The sequence below is a fragment of the Solea senegalensis genome, linkage group LG10 (assembly GCF_019176455.1).
Source record: "Solea senegalensis isolate Sse05_10M linkage group LG10, IFAPA_SoseM_1, whole genome shotgun sequence".
Lineage (NCBI taxonomy): Eukaryota > Metazoa > Chordata > Actinopteri > Pleuronectiformes > Soleidae > Solea > Solea senegalensis.
The window spans coordinates 11,187,346-11,205,366 of record NC_058030.1 but is presented as its reverse complement, the minus strand read 5'-3'; the positions used below and the strand labels follow the sequence as shown (position 1 = coordinate 11,205,366).

The window sequence follows — 18,021 nt, the reverse complement described above, 5'->3', positions numbered from 1 at the left end:
ATTTTTGTAGGCCTTTTATTTGTTTAAGACAAAGCCCTTTTTTATCTTGAAGGAAATGCTTATTAGGCAAATAAAGAACGACATCCTTTCTGCGATGTGAAGGCCACTGAAGTTCCCTGGTGCTCTTGGGAAAGGAAGGGGGTAAGTGGACAAATCCTCTGTTTGCTACATTTTTACAGTCGTACCATAAGACACCACTCATTTTTACACACTAGACCTTGACTTAAACAAGGATCTTGAACTCAAGTGCACTTGGTAATGATGCTCCCTGGAACTTGCCCTTGCTTCTATCAGATTGTTTACATGCTCCCGTTATAATGAATAATGCAAAGTGTGTCCCCCACCCTTGTGTCTTATTGTCGTGTTTCGTGTCAAGTGATGTTGAGATGTTGCAGCGTGGCGAGGGCGAGGGACTAGACTTTCAAGTGTTATTAGCATTAACTAATCAATATTTAATTAGGCCTCTGCAGATATGGGCGACCAGAGAACAGGTTCTGTCAGCTTTCCTTTGCTGTAGTTACCCAGTGAATGTGTCAAGCTAATTAAAGGCACTGTTCGCAGCATTAAAGCTTAATGATCACATGAATGATATTAGCTATTTTTAGAAGTCCTTTGTCCAGTAGAGCTTCTTCATGTGAAGCCTATCATATCCCTGCATCACATGATACATCCTCTTTGAGCCAGAGAGGGTAAAACATGTCAGCGTATATCATGACCACTGTTTGTTCTGATAAGCTGTTGTATGGTTTACAAGTTGTTAGTTTATATATTGTAGTATTTAGTATTTTAGGTTGCTAAAAATAAATTGTTTATACAGTTGGCTATTTACACAGTTATGTTCCCAATTATTATTTGCATATTTACATGTTGAAATATTTACCGCAGCATGTTTCAAAATTTAATTAATTAGCTGAATCTGCCTTAGTGGTTCTGACTCACATTTACCTGTCTAAGTCCTTCTAGCTTCTCAGTGGTTGCTTCAGACACATGTGATGCATAACAAGGAAGTAAACAGGAAGGCTGGTTGTTGTGAAGCTGCTGAAGTGTAGGGAACAATAAATCCCAATAATCTCCATCTTGCTGTTTATTCATATCTAGAGTGATCCAACCACGTTACACTATCATCTTTTTTTTTTACAAATTTGAAATTGCAAACACAAACGTTTGTGTAAGTTTGTAAAGGTTAAGGGATTTTGTGATGCAACATGGGCTTTTGAGTTCATGACTAAGAAGAGGTACGATGAAACTACAGCTAATAAATAGTGATTGCAGTGACTGTTTTAAACTATAGCTTTTGCAACCTCTCTTCTTCAGGAAATGGTAGATCACAGGCACAGATCAAAGGCAACAGCATATGTACTCGATTGAGTCACAATTTCCAACTATTGTTTTCCTGTTTCCTTGTTTTATTCATTATTTGTTCATTTCTAAAGAATACTCCCATCTACATTTTATTCATACATCAAACCTATTTGTTTCAGAACATTCTGTATTACGTGAAACACGTGTTGGATTTTTATACATTTCTATTCTTTTTTGCAACTTTTCTTCCAGAAAAGCAAAAGGAAAGAAAAGAAAAGGTCGTGGTCCCCTCTCATCTCCTTCCCTCCTTGCCTCGCCTCTCCTCCTGTCTCCTCCTCTCCTCTGCCTGCAGAGAGAAGTGGGCGGAGTTTAGATTCGCACAGTTTGTTGAGGAGAGTAGTCCGTGTGTAGTGTGTGCTTTTGGGTGAGAAAGAGAGAGAGAGAGAGAGAGAGAGACCGGGGTTAAACATGGACACGAGATTAGACAGTAGTTGTAAACCGGTGTTGGTGTCGAGCTGGACAAAGTACCGTCTCCTGGCTGAACACTAACCCGGGATTATTATGCCCAGCGCCAACGTGTCCGTGCGAAGTTTATCCGAAGTGGAGAAATACCTCAGCAGCCGTATGGTGAGTATCGTTCGAGTGTGACGTACAAACGCGTACATGTACACATGTATCACGTATGTACATGTATGTACATGTAGCAGCAGCGTTTCACTCCACTGTCGCCTGTTGAACTCCTCGTCACGAGAAACTAAACAGCTGCGCCTTGTTTCTGTTAAAGCCGTTTGTGTTTCGCTCATCAAACAAAGAGCTTTTTTTATTAACGAGTAGATCCATCAGTTACAGCAACTACCGCAGCAAACACACGCGAACCTTTCACTGTACGATATCCTATGCATTCATGATGGTCATATCTGTTTGTGTCGCGTTGAATTGTAAAATCTGAAATCAATACTTGTTTTGATTAATAGTGTAGAGACTATACACTGTAAGGACATATTGAGAAATTCCTGTCACGGGTTCAGAGTCTTTAGCTAAGAATTGTTAGCTTTTTCCTACCAAGTTTAAACAAAGATGGTAGAATCAGCAAGTATATCGCAGATTGGAACCACAGATTTTAGGTTTTCGATTTAAATCACTCAAAGAAATCAGTCAGTTATTTTTTTTTCATCCCCTTATGGATTAATCGACTAAAAGTGGCGACCCTTCTGTTGCCTAGAAAAAATACATTTCAGTCCGCAAGTGTGTTACTGTATGAAATAGATCTGAATATGCACTGTGAGTTTACCCATATGGTAATTTATACTGTACATTGTGGTTCATTACTGTATTGGATTTCCACCCTTCTCCAACCAAGTGTGATGTTTAGGTATTTAATGTCATGTATAATTACAGTTTGTCTAATTTAACAGCACCATAACAAAAATATTTATGATCAAAGATCATTCTATTGAATTGTAAACACTACAAAACAAAAAAGTATACAAGTAGGTTTGTTGACATTTTGTGGTTAATTTCTGACCCCCTTTTTTACCGCTATGCCTCTGACATTTAGAGGTGGTTGCCATTTTGTGAGTGGTATTTTTTTGTAAATATTGAATTGTCGAGGAAGTAGAAAGGAGGTCACTGATATAAGTTAAACATAATTTAAACTCTAAAACAGATGTTCTGTGTTGTAATTTCATGTACAACCACACTTGTACCCACACATTATGCAAAATGTGTTTTCAGTGCGAAATGGAAATTATCTTGAGTAGTAAATACCTTTGGACTGTATCTTATTTTATGTCTTTACCCTGAAACATAGTATTGAATGTGTGAAGTCAAAGTGATTCGTTTTAGAGCCAGAATCAAAAATTTGAACGATTTTAAAGACAACGTAGTGCTTTCCTACGCGTAGAGAATTAACCACCTTTAACCTAAAGCCAGCAAGTTTTGGATGAAGCTGCCTAATCACGCGATAACAAATGAAAGTGTGAATGTATGTAATTGTCAAAATTCTCCCAGTGGCCTGAGTATGCGTTCAGAGCCGGCCAGGTGCTCCCGGTCACGTTGACACTGAGGAGTGGAATGCCTGGTCAAGTGTAGTTCTTGTGTAACCAGAAAGTCAACAAAGTACCACAGATACTGTTTGTCTTTCAAGCGTGTGCGTAAGCTCTCAGACCTGTTACAGTCACGTATGTTTTTCAAAGGAATGGAGATAATGACATTTTCTTCTTCTTCTAAAAAAGTTCCAGGCTGTTTGCAAAGAAATGGTGAAATGCTGCCCTCCACAGTTCAAAGGTCCCAGTCTGTAATCACAGTTCGAAGTTCTTCAACACGGATGGAAGTTGTCCTTTATTCTCTATGATTACATGTTGTTCACTAGTGTCCCAAATGACAGCACTGGCTTCACTCTGCTGCCGTGGTCATCAGTTGCAGGAATTTCAAATTAAAATGTAACTTTGATTGATTACATTAAAACAAGGGCTAAAAAGAATAACCTATTAATAACTAACATAGTAATGTAAGTCAGATGGTCGTGATACAGTGTAAGGCTGAACGATTTTGAATAAATATCTAATTGCGATTATTTTGACAGGAATTGCGATAGGATTCGCGATGTCAGAGGGAACGGTCATTATTCTCATTTTTATTGGAAGTGTACATTTAAAATGAATACTGTGTGATATTTGATCTGTGAGAAGCAAAGACATTCACATCAGTCTTTAGAATAAGACGTGTATAGATCCAGAAAATAATGAATCTGAAATTATATTTTGACACACATTTGGACTTCAGGAAATATTGTGTCTCTTGCGATTTGAAGTTTGCTGTAGAAATGTTGAGATTTTGATAAGATTTCGATGCATCGATCAGCACCTAATACAGTGGATTCAAAGATTATTCAGACTCCTTCACATTTTCTATGTTTATTGTGTTGTACAAATATAAACTGATGACACTCAAATTCAGTAATCCAGAATGCTATGGTGGGAATATGTTTCAGGAATAAGGCACTGATTGAAAGGCTGCAGAAAGAGATGGTTGTTCTTTTGGTTGGTCTTCCTTTTCAGCAGCGACCTGTGGCTTCTTGGTCATCAGTGTGATCAAGGTTCTTCTTGTTCAGTTTGGCCAGACCGGCAATTCAAGGAAAGGGCCGGGTGCTTCCAACCTTCTTGGCCACTGCACCCAACTTTTTTAGAAATGGCCTGATCCTTGCCTCATCACAACCTAATATGGTGGTGTACAGAGAGTTTGTTGGACTTCATGACTTGGCTTTTGTCCATGGGACCTTAGATTCACTGGTGTGTGTGCAAAGTCCTATATACGGTCTCAAGAATTATTAATGAAACAGGTAGTACTGGCACTATTCTGGTTTTTGCAAGGAAAATATTGCCAGGTGTAAAATTTGTTGACAGTTGAAATGAAGTACATACAACATACATTCTGCAATAAATAAAGGGGTTTCTTTACTTTCTGAAGCCACTGTATACAAATTAGCTCAGTGCTGCAAAGATGTATCTGACTCTTTGGCTGGTTTATTACTGCTGGACTGTGTTTCCCCCTCTTGTATTGTCCAGAAATGACATTCCAGTTTTGTTTCTCAAAAAGCCATTGTGCAGCAGATATAGTTGGTTTAGAGGCCAAGATGACGCAACAATTCAGTTCGAATGGCTCATGTCCAGAAAATCTCCCTTAGACAAGTCAGTCTTTACATAATCTGTGTGTTTTACCTGCAGTGCTACCAGCAGACAAAGGCAAACTTTTTAATAAGCTTTATTCGCTTTTGCTGTGAATCATGAAATCAAAATGACTGTCCCTCTTTTGTATTGTTTTCATGGTCTGTTATATTTCTTCTCGGCTAATGAGCTGCTTGACTCTGCTTTGTCACTGCCTCTAGTCACTCTTTCACTTGGAGTACATTTAATATTACTGCATATTTATTTTAATTGAATCCCAGTCATTACTCTCAGGCAAAGCAGATGCTTGTGTGCTCTGTGTTAATGGGCTATTGATTTAGTCATGGTGGAGCTTGTCAATGACATAATAGTGAACACATGAATTCCTTCCACTGGCCTCCTGGGGCTTAGTCATTCAGAAAACCTATCACTTCAATATGTTTTGCTGGGTTTCTCCCCCACCCCCCTCTTTTCTTCACATGAGGCATACTGTTTAGCCTTTAAGGAAAGGAATCAAAGTGTGACCACAGGCAGCTGTGGGATGCATATGAAATGATGCTGGGTCAGCTTTCTGACTAAAATGAAAGATGTGCTCTCTGTCGCGTTCACTCTCTCTATCTCTAGTTTTGTCCCGTTTCCCTGTGTGAACCCCAAGTGTGAGAGCGTCTGTATCCATGTGGATCAGCTGGAAGGAATACCAATAAGCACTTCAGGCTTCTTCCCCTCTGTGGTTCTGTTCTGAACTGAAGGGACGGTTTTGTTCCCTCTCAAAGAGTGTGCCAGCTCTGTTTGTGTGTGTTTACGTGGTGCACACTGAGGCAATAACAGGGTGAATGATGAATAAGTGCAGCCTTATGAACTAGTCACACCACATTCAGATCACTGTCAACAAATGTGCTTATCAGCTTGCATACACAGTGAACTGATGGTTTTACCTGATTATAGCTACGATTGTGAGTACTTTCTTCAAAACATCACTTCCTCATGACATGGGCAGTGCCTTCTTATTTACACAAGACACCATCTCTGTTGAGGGCCAGCAAGCTTGGTCAGAAACAGGCTCAGTTTCTATTATGCTCTGCTCTGCTGGTGATAGTGCTGCTGCTGCAGTAGAAAAATGAGTGTAGTGTCTGTTTTTGCCTTAAAAACTGAATCACTAACTAGATCATTGATCCAAGAGAGAGAACACTGCAGTGCAAGATAAGCAGGATCTGCAGTTTCTATCCACTCCCCTGACTTTGTCCCCATAGTATCAAAAGATTTGAATTTCCAAAGCACAACAGTACAAAGCCCCCCTTTGATGGATTAAAGACTGAGGCCAATGCTTTTGGATCTTTATGTTATGCTGTTTAGTGAGATCAGAGCATATTAAATAGGCTCTAGTGTTGCACAAACACTGTGTGCTATGTAGGGCAGTTGGGGGGTCATGCAGGGCTGAGGTGTGAGAGAGGCACCCCGAGGACTCTCATAGATCCTGTTGGTGCAGATGATGATGCACTGTTTAGCTGCTTTTGGAACCAATTTCTCTTTGGTCCCTTTCAGACCTGGTATTAACATCTATCCCCAGGAGAACCAATCAGTCACAAATTTTTTTTGTTTCAATCCTGTCCCCTTATTGATCCTCTGTTTCAGGTTCTGTTGCTCTGTCTGTCTGTCTGTTTTGTCTCCTACTGTCTATTTGTTTGTTCTGCTTGTGTTGACACCAACATCCTTGGGTGAGTCACAAAGAAGTGGGCGTATGCCTGGCTTGTTAATTTCAAGACAACAGTCTGAGCAAGTAATTGTGAGTGGGTTTCCTCACATTTGTAGTGACAGACTGGATTTTGAAGATACGATGAGGGCTGCACAGCATTCCATTTTAACTCCCACATATATATTGTGTTGGTCAAGAACAGACAGACTGGTCACATGACGCTAGAAGGTAACTCATCCATGTCCACTGTGGTTTTAGATAAGGACAGTGCATTTTACTGTTGAGACATTTTTTTCGGCTGCCATCTGCTGTGTTGTAGCCTTTCCCCTAGTCCCTGGGCTTCCACCCCCTCTGACAACTCCAACCATCCCCATCCCTGTGACCTCCAGTTCTTATCCTCCTACCTCAAGAACGCCTCCATAAGAGCTTGGGAGAAATGGGGTGAACAGTAGGGCACCTTCTCTTCAGATTTGGGAGCACATTTTCATTTCGTGTAACATCTTATCCGGACAGAACCTCAGATTGCTCCAGCAGTTTCATCAGTGTGAGCGAAGAAATCTTGAGCTGCAGCAGCAGCTGTGGAAATGGGCTTATTAAACTGAAATTGTATACATTTCCAAGGAACCTCTCTTCAGGGAATTTGTAAAATGTCAAACCTTTGGGTTCTAATATGTCTAAAACATCTGGGTAGTGTTATCTCTGTTACTTGAGCTCTGTCTTGTGAATTAGGCCTCAACCTGCCAAAAACGATCTTGTTTTTGTAACACGTGTGCACCTGTATCCTTCTCGTTGTGTAAAATATGGCTTGACATTCACATTCAACTATGGAAGTTGTATTGATACTCTTTTCAACCACCTCCTACCCTGTGAAGGCTTTGTTTTGTGGCAGCTCTCAACAGTGATTCAGCAATGGTTGCAATTAGGTCACTGCTACATCTGTTTTACACTCATCCCTTATCTATGCTGCCACAGCACATTGAAGCAATAAAGGCAGACCTCTATTTGGCCCCTAATACAGAGGTAAAAGCTAGTGGTGGTAGAGTGCCTGAAAAAGCTACCAGTCATTCCAGTAAAGCTTTGTGGTTGAACAGGCAGTTCTTTGTGTATTCTCATTTAAAAGCTGAAAAGACTGGGTAATATGAGCACACAGCTGCCTGTCCCATACTTCCTCTTTGAGGAGGAGGATATTAGGCCCCCTGTCTTTTGTGTGCAAACAGGTTTGACAAAGGGTCAGCTTAAACTGAAACTGATTGTTTTGAAAAGAGTGATATTTGCATATTTGGTCTCTGGAAGGCGAGCGATTGCGTTACAACTTGGTACAAGGCTCCACTGGCTGCGTTAGGCCAGTGGATCTATATGCAGCAGCTCGCTCATCAGGGTTGTGGACGGAGCAGAGGTAGGACATGACAAAGTGTGCTCTTTTTCTCTGTAGAGAAAGAGTCCTGTGTTCAAGACGGACCGATGTCAGCGAGGGGGAGAGAATGGGTCGAGTCGCCGAAATACCCCAGACATGCTTGTAGAAATAAGTCAGCCATTCTGTGGCCACACATTACAGATACATTACAGTAAAATTACAGTCTCAAAGAGACTTGACCATACATTTTATACACATTTACAGTGTAAATGGCAGCATATCGAAATTGCCCTAATCTATTACCCATAGCTGTGGTACATTTCCCTTACATTTCCCCAAAGGTCTCACGTTTTAAAGATGACAAACTTTCCCAACACAATTTACACAATAAATTGTGACAAGAGCAAATTTGTGCATTATTTTACATTTTCTGACTATTTTTAGTCTTGAGATAAATGCTTTTTAATTTATGCTGACCCAAAAATGACTGGACTCAGTTATGCCTGCATGTTTACAATGTCATGTGACCATGTTGATGTTTAGCTGGCATTATCATGACCATTTTTACTCTGAGTTTATAACAACAAACTTTTCAACATATGACCATGAGTACCTAATCACTGAAAAAACTGGAATAATGTTAAAAAGGGAAATCATATTACAGAAACTGTCATGGGATTACCAGAATAATTAGAGTTTATCTTCTGGAGAACACACATGTCATGACACCACATCCCATATCTGCTATTTATTTGACTGATATTTCAGTCCGGACAAATAAAAGTAAAGCTGATTCTTTGTCACCTTCTATGGTGAAACCAAAATCGAGGAATAAACAGAGCTGATACCCCTGCTACTCACCAAGTGGCCTCACAAACAAGTTTGTCTGGTTGTTCAAGGGTGATGTCATATTGCCAACAGCAAGTATGTAGGGAGGTGCGTGTGTAACTGAATTAAGAGAGGAATAATCCTGCTCAGTGTGTTTTTGGTTTTAGTTTTAGTTTTAGGTCACCAATAAATGTTTCTCTGTGTGCTGTTGTTTGTCTCAGCGTACATGGTATTCCCCTCACTTGAGTTCACCTGACAGTCATGTGTCGAGGAGCGTCATCGCGTGTTGAACTTGACACATTAGTCAATTGTGAAGGTCCTTGTCTTGCGACATATAACAGTGTTATGTGGTAATGTGGAAATGCAAAGCAGGATCAAGCTCTAAGTCTGCTTGAGTTAGCAGTGATCTGTTTATTTGCTTGAGACGGGCAGTTTTTAAGTATAAGCACAGCTTTGTACAGCCCATGGTGCTTGTTGTAAAACAGCTTTTTATTAGGTTTACATCCTCTGGTGTTGTGCTGTGAGCAAGTGCCTCTTATAGGCCTCTGTTGCATTGAAGCAACACTTGCGCTCTAAAAATGCAGCCCCTGCGAAACTAATTTGAATCTTCATTTAATGCCCTTTTCCCCAGCTTCCTTTTTTGTGCATTCTGGGGTTGTTAAAATTGCTTATTGGAGTCTTATTTGTTTCACTTCCTCAAATGTATTACAGATGTATACTCAGAAGTGAACTATTCACGTGTCAGTCACAGTTTACTGAATGTGATGTTCAGCCTCATCCGGAAAATTGTTACTTACTGTAGACCTAAGGGACTTTGTCTGGAAATGGGATTTTCTTAGGCGCCACCCTGCGAGACATTAACACTGACCTAAATTAGATGTGCGCGCTCAACTTGCATCTGTGCACCATACTATGAACAAACAAGGATTCAGTTGTTGTTGCTAAAACATAACAGATGTACCAATAAGTAATGGCTTTACATACATACCTAAATAAACTCTGTGAATGCTTAATTACAGTCTTTATTTCTTCTCATCGTAGGATCGGGGTTCTGAGGGCAGTTTCACCAGCATCCCCTTATCGATGCGGAGGGGTTCTTCAGAGAACAACCTTGATTTTGACGTCAGTGATGGAAGCCCTGGTCCTGCTCTTGGTTTAGAGGTCCACCGTAGTCGTTCTTGTTTAGACAGCCTCCAGCAAAAGATACTGAAAGTCACCGAGCAGTTGAAGATTGAGCAGACGGCGAAAGAAGAGAATGTAGCTGAGTATTTGAAGCTGGTGAACAGTGCAGACAAGCAGCAAATGGGGCGCATCAAGCAGGTGTTTGAGAAGAAGAACCAGAAATCAGCTCAACACATTGCCCAGATGCAAAAGAAGCTGGAACAGTATCATCGAAAGATGAAAGACAACGAAATCAGTCAGAGCACATCCCCTCGCCTGTCTACTGTCAAACACAGCACCATTCCAAGGGAGTCACCCAGAGAGCTGCTGAAGGATATGACGGGCAGTGGCCGCCACCCAACCATGGACAAGATCAAGACCATAGGGCCTGGTGTTTCCCTGTCCCCTCCTTTCTTCTTCAGCAAACCCAGAGAGTTTGCCAACCTTATAAGGAACAGGTTTGGCAGTGCTGACAACATTGCCCAACTCAAGACCAGCCTTGACGTTTCCTCTTCATTGCCCACCGACGGTGCAGAAAAGGGGCTGAGCAGCAGCACCTCCATGGTGGGAAAGCCTAAGTATCCCAGTGATGACGAGTGTTCCTCAGGGAGTGCTTCCATTTCAGCAGAAAGTAATGGTAACCCAGCAGGTGGAGGAGCATCAGCAGGGCAGAATAACCCAGATCCGGGCCAGGGCCAGGGGCAGCCAGCAGGTGGCGACAGTCAGAGCAGACTGGCTCTAAACCTGGAGGAGGTGAGGGAGATCAGAGATGCTCAGAGCCAGTTGGAGGAAGATATGGAGGAACTAAAAGCTCAGTTCAAGAGAGAGTATGGCATCGTCAGCCAAACACTGCAGGAAGAGAGATACAAGTAACTTACATTATGCCTACTGTCAGGTTAATCATAAACATCATTATACATTTAAAAGTCTTATTCTCAGTGATAACATTTGTGCTTCTCTTACACTGATGGCCAGGTACGGGCATTTGGAAGATCAGCTGAATGACCTGACGGAGCTTCATCAACATGAAATGGCCAATTTGAAACAAGAACTTGCCAGTATTGAGGAGAGGGTGGCCTACCAGGCACAAGAGAGGGCCAGGGATATACAGGTACATTCATATAATAGTGTAGAGTACAGGTTTATTCATGCTCCTTTCATGAATCAGTAGCTGCAGTGTGTACATCTGGTGATCTTTGTTGTTGTTGTTGTTGTTGTTCTGCCTCTATTTGCTTTGTGTGAGCACAAATGATGTCATGTTACGTGTATGCTGTGTCCCTCATATGAAAATTGGTTCTGTCAAACGATACTATCAGACATGACCAACGGAGCAGGAGTGGGTGGTGCCAAGTAGCATTTAATCCCATTAAACTGCTCAGGTTGAGCTGGACTCCCATTCTTGGTCGTCTGTCTGCTTTTATGTGCTTTTATTATGCTCTGTATTGATTATTTAAATGTTTAATGTTTTTATGCTTTCTATTTTTTATTGATTTTTATTGGCGTCATTCTGTTAACCTCAATCGTTTTTTAATGTGTTCGATAAATACATTTGAGTTGAGTGGATAATATCCATGTTTTTTGACCGTAACAATAACAATAAAGCTTTTTGTGGTTTTTAGGGTAATTGAGTAGGATTTAAAGTTCAGAAAAAAGGAAATTCAAGTATTCAGACCCATTAAGACTCTCTCTCGTCCATTTTAGGAAGCCCTCGAGTCGTGTCAGACGCGAGTGTTCAAGTTGGAGCTGCAGCAGCAGCATCAGCAGCAGACAGTCCAGCTTGAGAGCCACGATGCCCGGGTTTTGCTGGGGAAGAGCATCAACATCATGCTGGCCATCATCACGGTCATCTTGGTGTGCGTGTCCACCGTTGCCAAGTTTGCTGCTCCACTGATGAGGAGCCGATACCATGTGGTAGCTACCATCCTGGGGATTTGTTTTTTGACCATTTTCTGGAAGAGCTGGGACCGTTTACAGTACACCTTGGACAGGCTGTTGTTGCTTGCCTGATGGAAAAGGAGAACATACTGAAAACAGTGACGATGTCTCAGAGGATTGGTTGTACAATCGTCAGAACACTTGCATTTACAGAAATCACTAGTTTTAAAAAGTTAGCCTGAAATTTAAATTAGCTGATTTTCTTATGTAGAACTTGAAAGTGTTTAGCTAATATTTTCACTTAATCTCAAAGATAATGATTATATTGCAATTCATTTTGTTACTTCCCTGATGATTTCTAAAACAACAGTAATATTTGACTCACATTTTTACCGTTGATTTTGGCGAAATAATCCATAGGTCACGTAAAAAAAACGAATGGCTACTCATTTTGCTGTAGTGCACCTTAAAATATCTCAAAGTTCTTTCAAGCATGCACATGAAAACACAAGGAACATTCTGTGCTTCTGTAGGTAGACTGTGGGGCAAAGCTGTGAAGTACTTTGTAGAAATAGTTGCACTCAATATTTGCACTCTTGAAAAGATTGGTACCGTTCTCATGTCTGTGTGGTAATCACTGGGCGAGAATCAGCAGCCGTGAAGTATTGTTTGTGAGGTTTGGATGCTGGTAGGAAGACCTTGTTACTTTCAGACAGCGAGAGCCAGGCTAGTTAGTTCCTTCTTTTTCAGTCTCTTTTCTAGTTTAAGCTAACACATTTTTGGTTTTACTTCCATATTTTTTCACAAAATTTGGTAAATAATCACAGATCTTAAAATGTCACTTACTCTTTTAAATGAGAAACCTGAAACTCAGAGGAAATGGACATCCTCTTTTCTATGCATTTATTTTTTTTTCATTCCTTACGACAGAGGAGAGTCTCCACCTGTTGGGCTTTTTTTTATCACTACAAGTGCTTCCTGCAAACTTCCCGCACACTTTTTTTTCCAACATTCCACATCTACTTTTCATAACAGTCACCATAAGTGATGATGTGGGTGTTTTTGTTCACCCAACCTGTGACCAGACGGGCATACAGGCAGAAGGACCTGTTAGCCTAGTCTTTTTTGAATCACTCAAAAGTAAATTTTTCTGTCATGAGTATTTTGTGTGTGCGTGTGTGCGTGCGTGTATTTATAAATCGTCTGTCAGGCCACAACACTTTGTCTTGCAGGCTGGAGTTTCCCCATCCCTGCCTTATTTCCTCCCATTGTGTTATCAGTCATCTCTTAAAGTTACTCTGTGTTCTGTTCATCATATTTAAAGTGAAATATGTTGATTTTACTATGAGCACTGTTTGTTTTAAAAAAAAAAAAAAGAAAGAAGAAAAGAAAAAGATTCATTTAGGAGTAAGTGTGTTACAGCAATGTTTTACAGGGTTATGTATGGTGGGTGTGTGTATGTGTGTGTAGGAGGAGTCATTAATGTTGGCGTCAGAGATCGACAACCACTGAAGCCACTGCTGGGCTCTGATAAGACCAGCTGTCTTCTCTCTGCAGGGCCAAACATGACTCCAACTCCATTACTGTCCTGTTAGCATGTGATATCAACACACACCGGCTCACCAGTGCAGTGATCCTGGTCACACCCAAACAACACAGACACTGTCCACCATTTACATGTCTTATGAGTTTTACTCTGATATCTTTTTTACTAATAATGCGGTGGAGCGGCAATGGGTTATACTGTGATACAAGACATTTGAGGAAAATGCAATTTACCTTTTTTTTTTTTCCTTTAATAGAGAAGCAACAAACAGCCTCTAGTGCTCCACTGACGACAGAGGAGCACAGTGCTGTTTCTAAGTGATGTATTCTGAGCCTATTGTATGGACTAATGTGTTATTTCATATTCGTCTTACAATTATTGCCTATATATATGTACGGACCACTTTTTTGACGTTTGTTTACCATTTTAACATTTGTTTGTTGTTGTTGTTCTACTGACTGTGTCATATTTGTTTTTGTTCCCGTTTTGAAATGTTTGAGGAAGTTTTGCCTGCAGAACTACAAATCTGGTTTACATTTTTCTGTTCTCATCCGGTGCACCATGTGATCAATCACTTTTATCCTCATGCATTATGTGCCTTTGTCTGATAATTTCTGTTAAATTAAACCATTTTAAACAAGCCGTGACGGATGTCTTAAATTAGTTTGTTCATGTGTTGAGATTTGTTTCAGTATTATGGTTGACACTGACTATTAAAGTCATGTGTCATGATGCCAAATAACAAAAGGTGTATTCTTGAACTCAGTGAAATTTCCTGAGAGTAACCTATTTACATTCACTCAAGATAAATGCATTACAGTGCAGATTTCTTAATCGTTAGCTTCTTTATTTGCCTATTTATTTCACCACAGAAGAATATATCCTTAGAACTCAGCATACACTTTGCGCTCATTGTAATGTTTTATTACACTCTGTGTAAATAAAGTTTTTGCATTTCACTCAAACTAAATACTCTCTCCTTTACCACCACTAGGTGGAGTCGGTGCTACACTTTTGGCATTACAGGAGGCTGCACCAAACATGTTATATGCCTTTCTATAAATATCTAAAATAATGAATTAATTTCCCCCCTCTTTCAAAATCAATCAGCCGCTCACACGTATTTTTCCTACACTGTTTATGATCTCGGTATCACAGAAGACTGAAGAGACAAGTGTGTAGTGGTGAAGAATAGAAGCGTGGCGCTCCCCGCTGTTGTAACAAATAAATATTGAAAATACAGCTTTTCTCCATATTGCTTTGCAGTTCTTGAGTGCACGACTCCACTGCTGCAGATGTCTGTGTATTTACAAAAATCTGGGTCACATGCTGTGAGCAGCAGTGCTCTCTGTAGACAGATATTTGTATGCAACCGAGACTAAAGTGGTTGTATTAATATCGAACAGCATTTATTTAATCTTATCTTGGCTAAAAATCATGTGAAATAACTAATGTTTCGGGGATTTTGCAGCATGTTAATGCCACCTTATTAGGATCAACTGCTTTTTAACGTAATTATCTAATGACTCAATCATATCATGTAGCAGCAACTCAGTTCATTTCGGCGTGTAGACATGATCAACCTTTCTATTTCCAGTTCAAGGTCCGCATCAGAATGGGGAAGAAGGGTGATTCAAGTGGCTTTGAATGTGGCCTGGTCGTTGGGTCAGTCTGAGTGTTTCAGACATCGACTGGGTCGACACACACAGCCATTTTTAGTGACACAAAAAACAAAACAACAGTAAGTTAGTGTTTATATGTCTTGTTGATGCCAGAATGATTCAAAATGATAAAAAGTAATGCAGATGTCTTGTTTTCCTGATAAAGTGGCCAGTGACCAAGATGATACAGGGTTAAATTCAGCGTCGCTGTAATATGGGTCAACAGACTGACTGAGATGTGCTTGGTTCAGGCAAAGTGACCGGCATGAGCCTGCAGAGCACACGGAGGCAACAGAGGTGAGATACAGGAACAGGGATGACAGACAGAAAGCTTAACCGAGGATCTCCGGCTCTCACACAGTGTTCCTGTTCTTTATGAGAGCTTAACTTTATTGTGTGTGGCTGGCTGTTTTAATGCATTTGTGGAGCAACTAAGGCCTCTGAGGCAGAGAAAAAAATAATCTCTTTTTTGGTGTGATGCAGAGATCCTGACTAGGATCACACACACACACACACACACAAGCATAAAAACAGGGATTATGAGCTATATTTGTAGGTGTGAAAGGAAAACAATATTTTCTTCCCATCCTCTCTCCCTCCCCTCTGTATGAGGTGATCTAAAAAGTGTGTGCTTTCCTTTGATGTGCACTCAGATCCTGTGTGTTTTCCATTGCACGCTCCCTTGTGGCTCCTCAAGCTCATGGCCTATTCACTGGGCTCCATAATAAGCTGATAATTATCCCAGGACCTCATCAAGTCTCTTTGGGCCTGCGGCCAAACCTCCTCTTCACACAGGTTGGCATGGTGATCGTAGGGGATGGGACCAGCATGGAGGAGGCCACAAAAAGAACCACCGCAGCTTCGCCACTGCTTCTTTTCATCTGAGGAGGGCGAGTGAGAGAAACACTTTTGTTCCCGCAGGAAGACAAAGGTGACAGTGGGAAGGGTACAGATGAAATTAATAAATCTGTAAGTGTTAACCGTGCCAGTGTTTTCTAAACATGTGGCTGAGTTTCTGTGTGTCAGTCTCTAAGCCATGAACTCACATTATGGGAAAGGTCTGACCTCTGTCAACCTCCACTCTGATTTAGACTCCTCTGGCAGCACTGGTCCCTTCCCATTTCCTGTTTATGATGTCATGGAAACAGGCCGTGTTCCCTTCCTCTGCTTTTGCACTACAACATAAAAATGTATCCTGCACCTCGCAGAGAGCCTCGTCGTCATAGCTGAGCAGACGATGCTGACGTGTCTGTGACCAGAAAATACAAAAAAAAAGATCACATAAAAAATGTCTTCAGGAAATCTGGATTTATGGAAACATTCATCATGAAGGTCTTCATATAAATCACCTCATAAAATGCCCTAATTCAAAGGCACCTCCAATTTCCTTGAGTTGCTAGGCAACCATGGAGCGCTGCAGTGATGTTCAGAGTTAAACGCAGTCATAACGGGGATTGTGGGGTGAATCACTGACTTTTATAGCTCTGAGGTTCCATTACACGGACAGCTGACAGTGACAATGATACACTACCACAGTAAGAGTAATTATTCAGCCTGTCAGTCACTCTGATGCATCCACAAGCAAATTAAATCAGTTGTAGAATTTGACCAAGTGCATGTGAATAAGCAGTTCACCATTTTGATATTTAGGACTGATTCTAAACGACCTGTCATGCTTCTGCTTAATTGTTGAATTTGGTAGATTGCACCTGTTATTTCATATGTAAAACCTGCACAGCATACAAGTGTGTTTGTATGTTAAGGGTTGTTATGATTTTCATATGTATGTGTGTCTATCTCTACTCAGGGTACTGCACCACTAACTAGGCTTTTCTTTTTGTGAAATTCGACATGCATGTGCCTTTTCACCAGATTAAACCGTTATCTCCCTTCTCTGTCTAACCTGTTGTTTTCTGTCACTGCAGAAAAACTTGTCTGTTCCACACTACTGTACACAACAGAGTAAATTAAACAGATGGATTCCAACATACAAATGGTAAAAGGTAACGTATAGAGCATTTAACAGGTTAACTAAAATCAAGCTAAAAGGCGAGGGAATTTGTCAAGTGGACACTATGAATCCAAATGAAGGATATATTATCAGCCCGAATGCAGTACCTGCTCTGTACCTGCTTGATTAATAAATAACATTAAGCCATTGTTGGCTTAACATTGATGTGATTATCTACTGCTTTATCCTCCACAGGAGATTCAAGGGGGGGCTGTGCCAATCTGCTGAGACTGGCACAGCACACCCCATGACCCTCAGGATAAAGCAGTAGATAATGGAGGGATACTAAACTTTTTTGTCTAATTTAGGACGACATACTAACCTATGACTTTTTTGTCTCATTTTGGATGACATACTAACCTATGACTTTTTTGTCTCATTTTGGACGACATACTAACCTATGACTTTTTTGTCTAATTTATGACTTTTTTGTCACATTTTGGGCGACATACTAACCTATGACGTTTTGGTCAAATTTTGGATGAAATACTACCCTATGACTTTTTTTTCAAATTTTGGACAACATACTAACCTATGACTTTTTTGTCTTTTTTTGGGCGACATACTATACTATGATTTTGGGCTACATACTAACCTATGACTTTTTTGTCAAATTTTGGACGACATACTAAAGTATGACTTTTTTGTCAAAATTTGGACAACATACTAAAGTATGACTTTTTTGTCAAAATTTGAACGACTTACTAAAGTATGACTTTTTGTCACATTTTCGACGACAAACTATGGTATGACTTTTTTGTCACATTTTGGAGGACATACTAACCTATGACTTTTTTGTCAAAATTTGGACGACATACTAAAGTATGACTTTTTTGTCAAGATTCAGACAACATACTAACCTATGACTTTTTTCTCAAAATTTGGACGACCTACTATATACTATGACTTTTTGTCTCATTTTGGA

General features: G+C 40.4%; 1 protein-coding gene across 1 annotated transcript; it reads left to right on the top strand.

The window, feature by feature from the left end:
- Positions 1-1,681: 1,681 nt before the first annotated feature.
- Positions 1,682-14,066, top strand: LOC122776136 (transmembrane and coiled-coil domain protein 3-like). The gene is made up of 4 exons (XM_044036520.1): positions 1,682-1,929; positions 9,884-10,872; positions 10,979-11,114; positions 11,705-14,066. The coding sequence occupies exons 1-4, from the start codon at positions 1,864-1,866 to the stop codon at positions 12,008-12,010; spliced, it is 1,497 nt and encodes a 498-aa protein (XP_043892455.1). The 5' UTR covers positions 1,682-1,863; the 3' UTR covers positions 12,011-14,066.
- The last annotated feature ends 3,955 nt before the right edge of the window (positions 14,067-18,021 follow it).

Coding starts and splice junctions, on each gene's coding strand:
- LOC122776136 (XM_044036520.1), top strand. CDS start 1,864: ATGCCCAGCGCCAACGTGTCCGTGCGAAGTTTATCCGAAGTGGAGAAA. Junction 1,930..9,883: donor AATACCTCAGCAGCCGTATG/GTGAGTATCGTT, acceptor TTCTCATCGTAG/GATCGGGGTTCTGAGGGCAG. Junction 11,115..11,704: donor AGAGGGCCAGGGATATACAG/GTACATTCATAT, acceptor CGTCCATTTTAG/GAAGCCCTCGAGTCGTGTCA.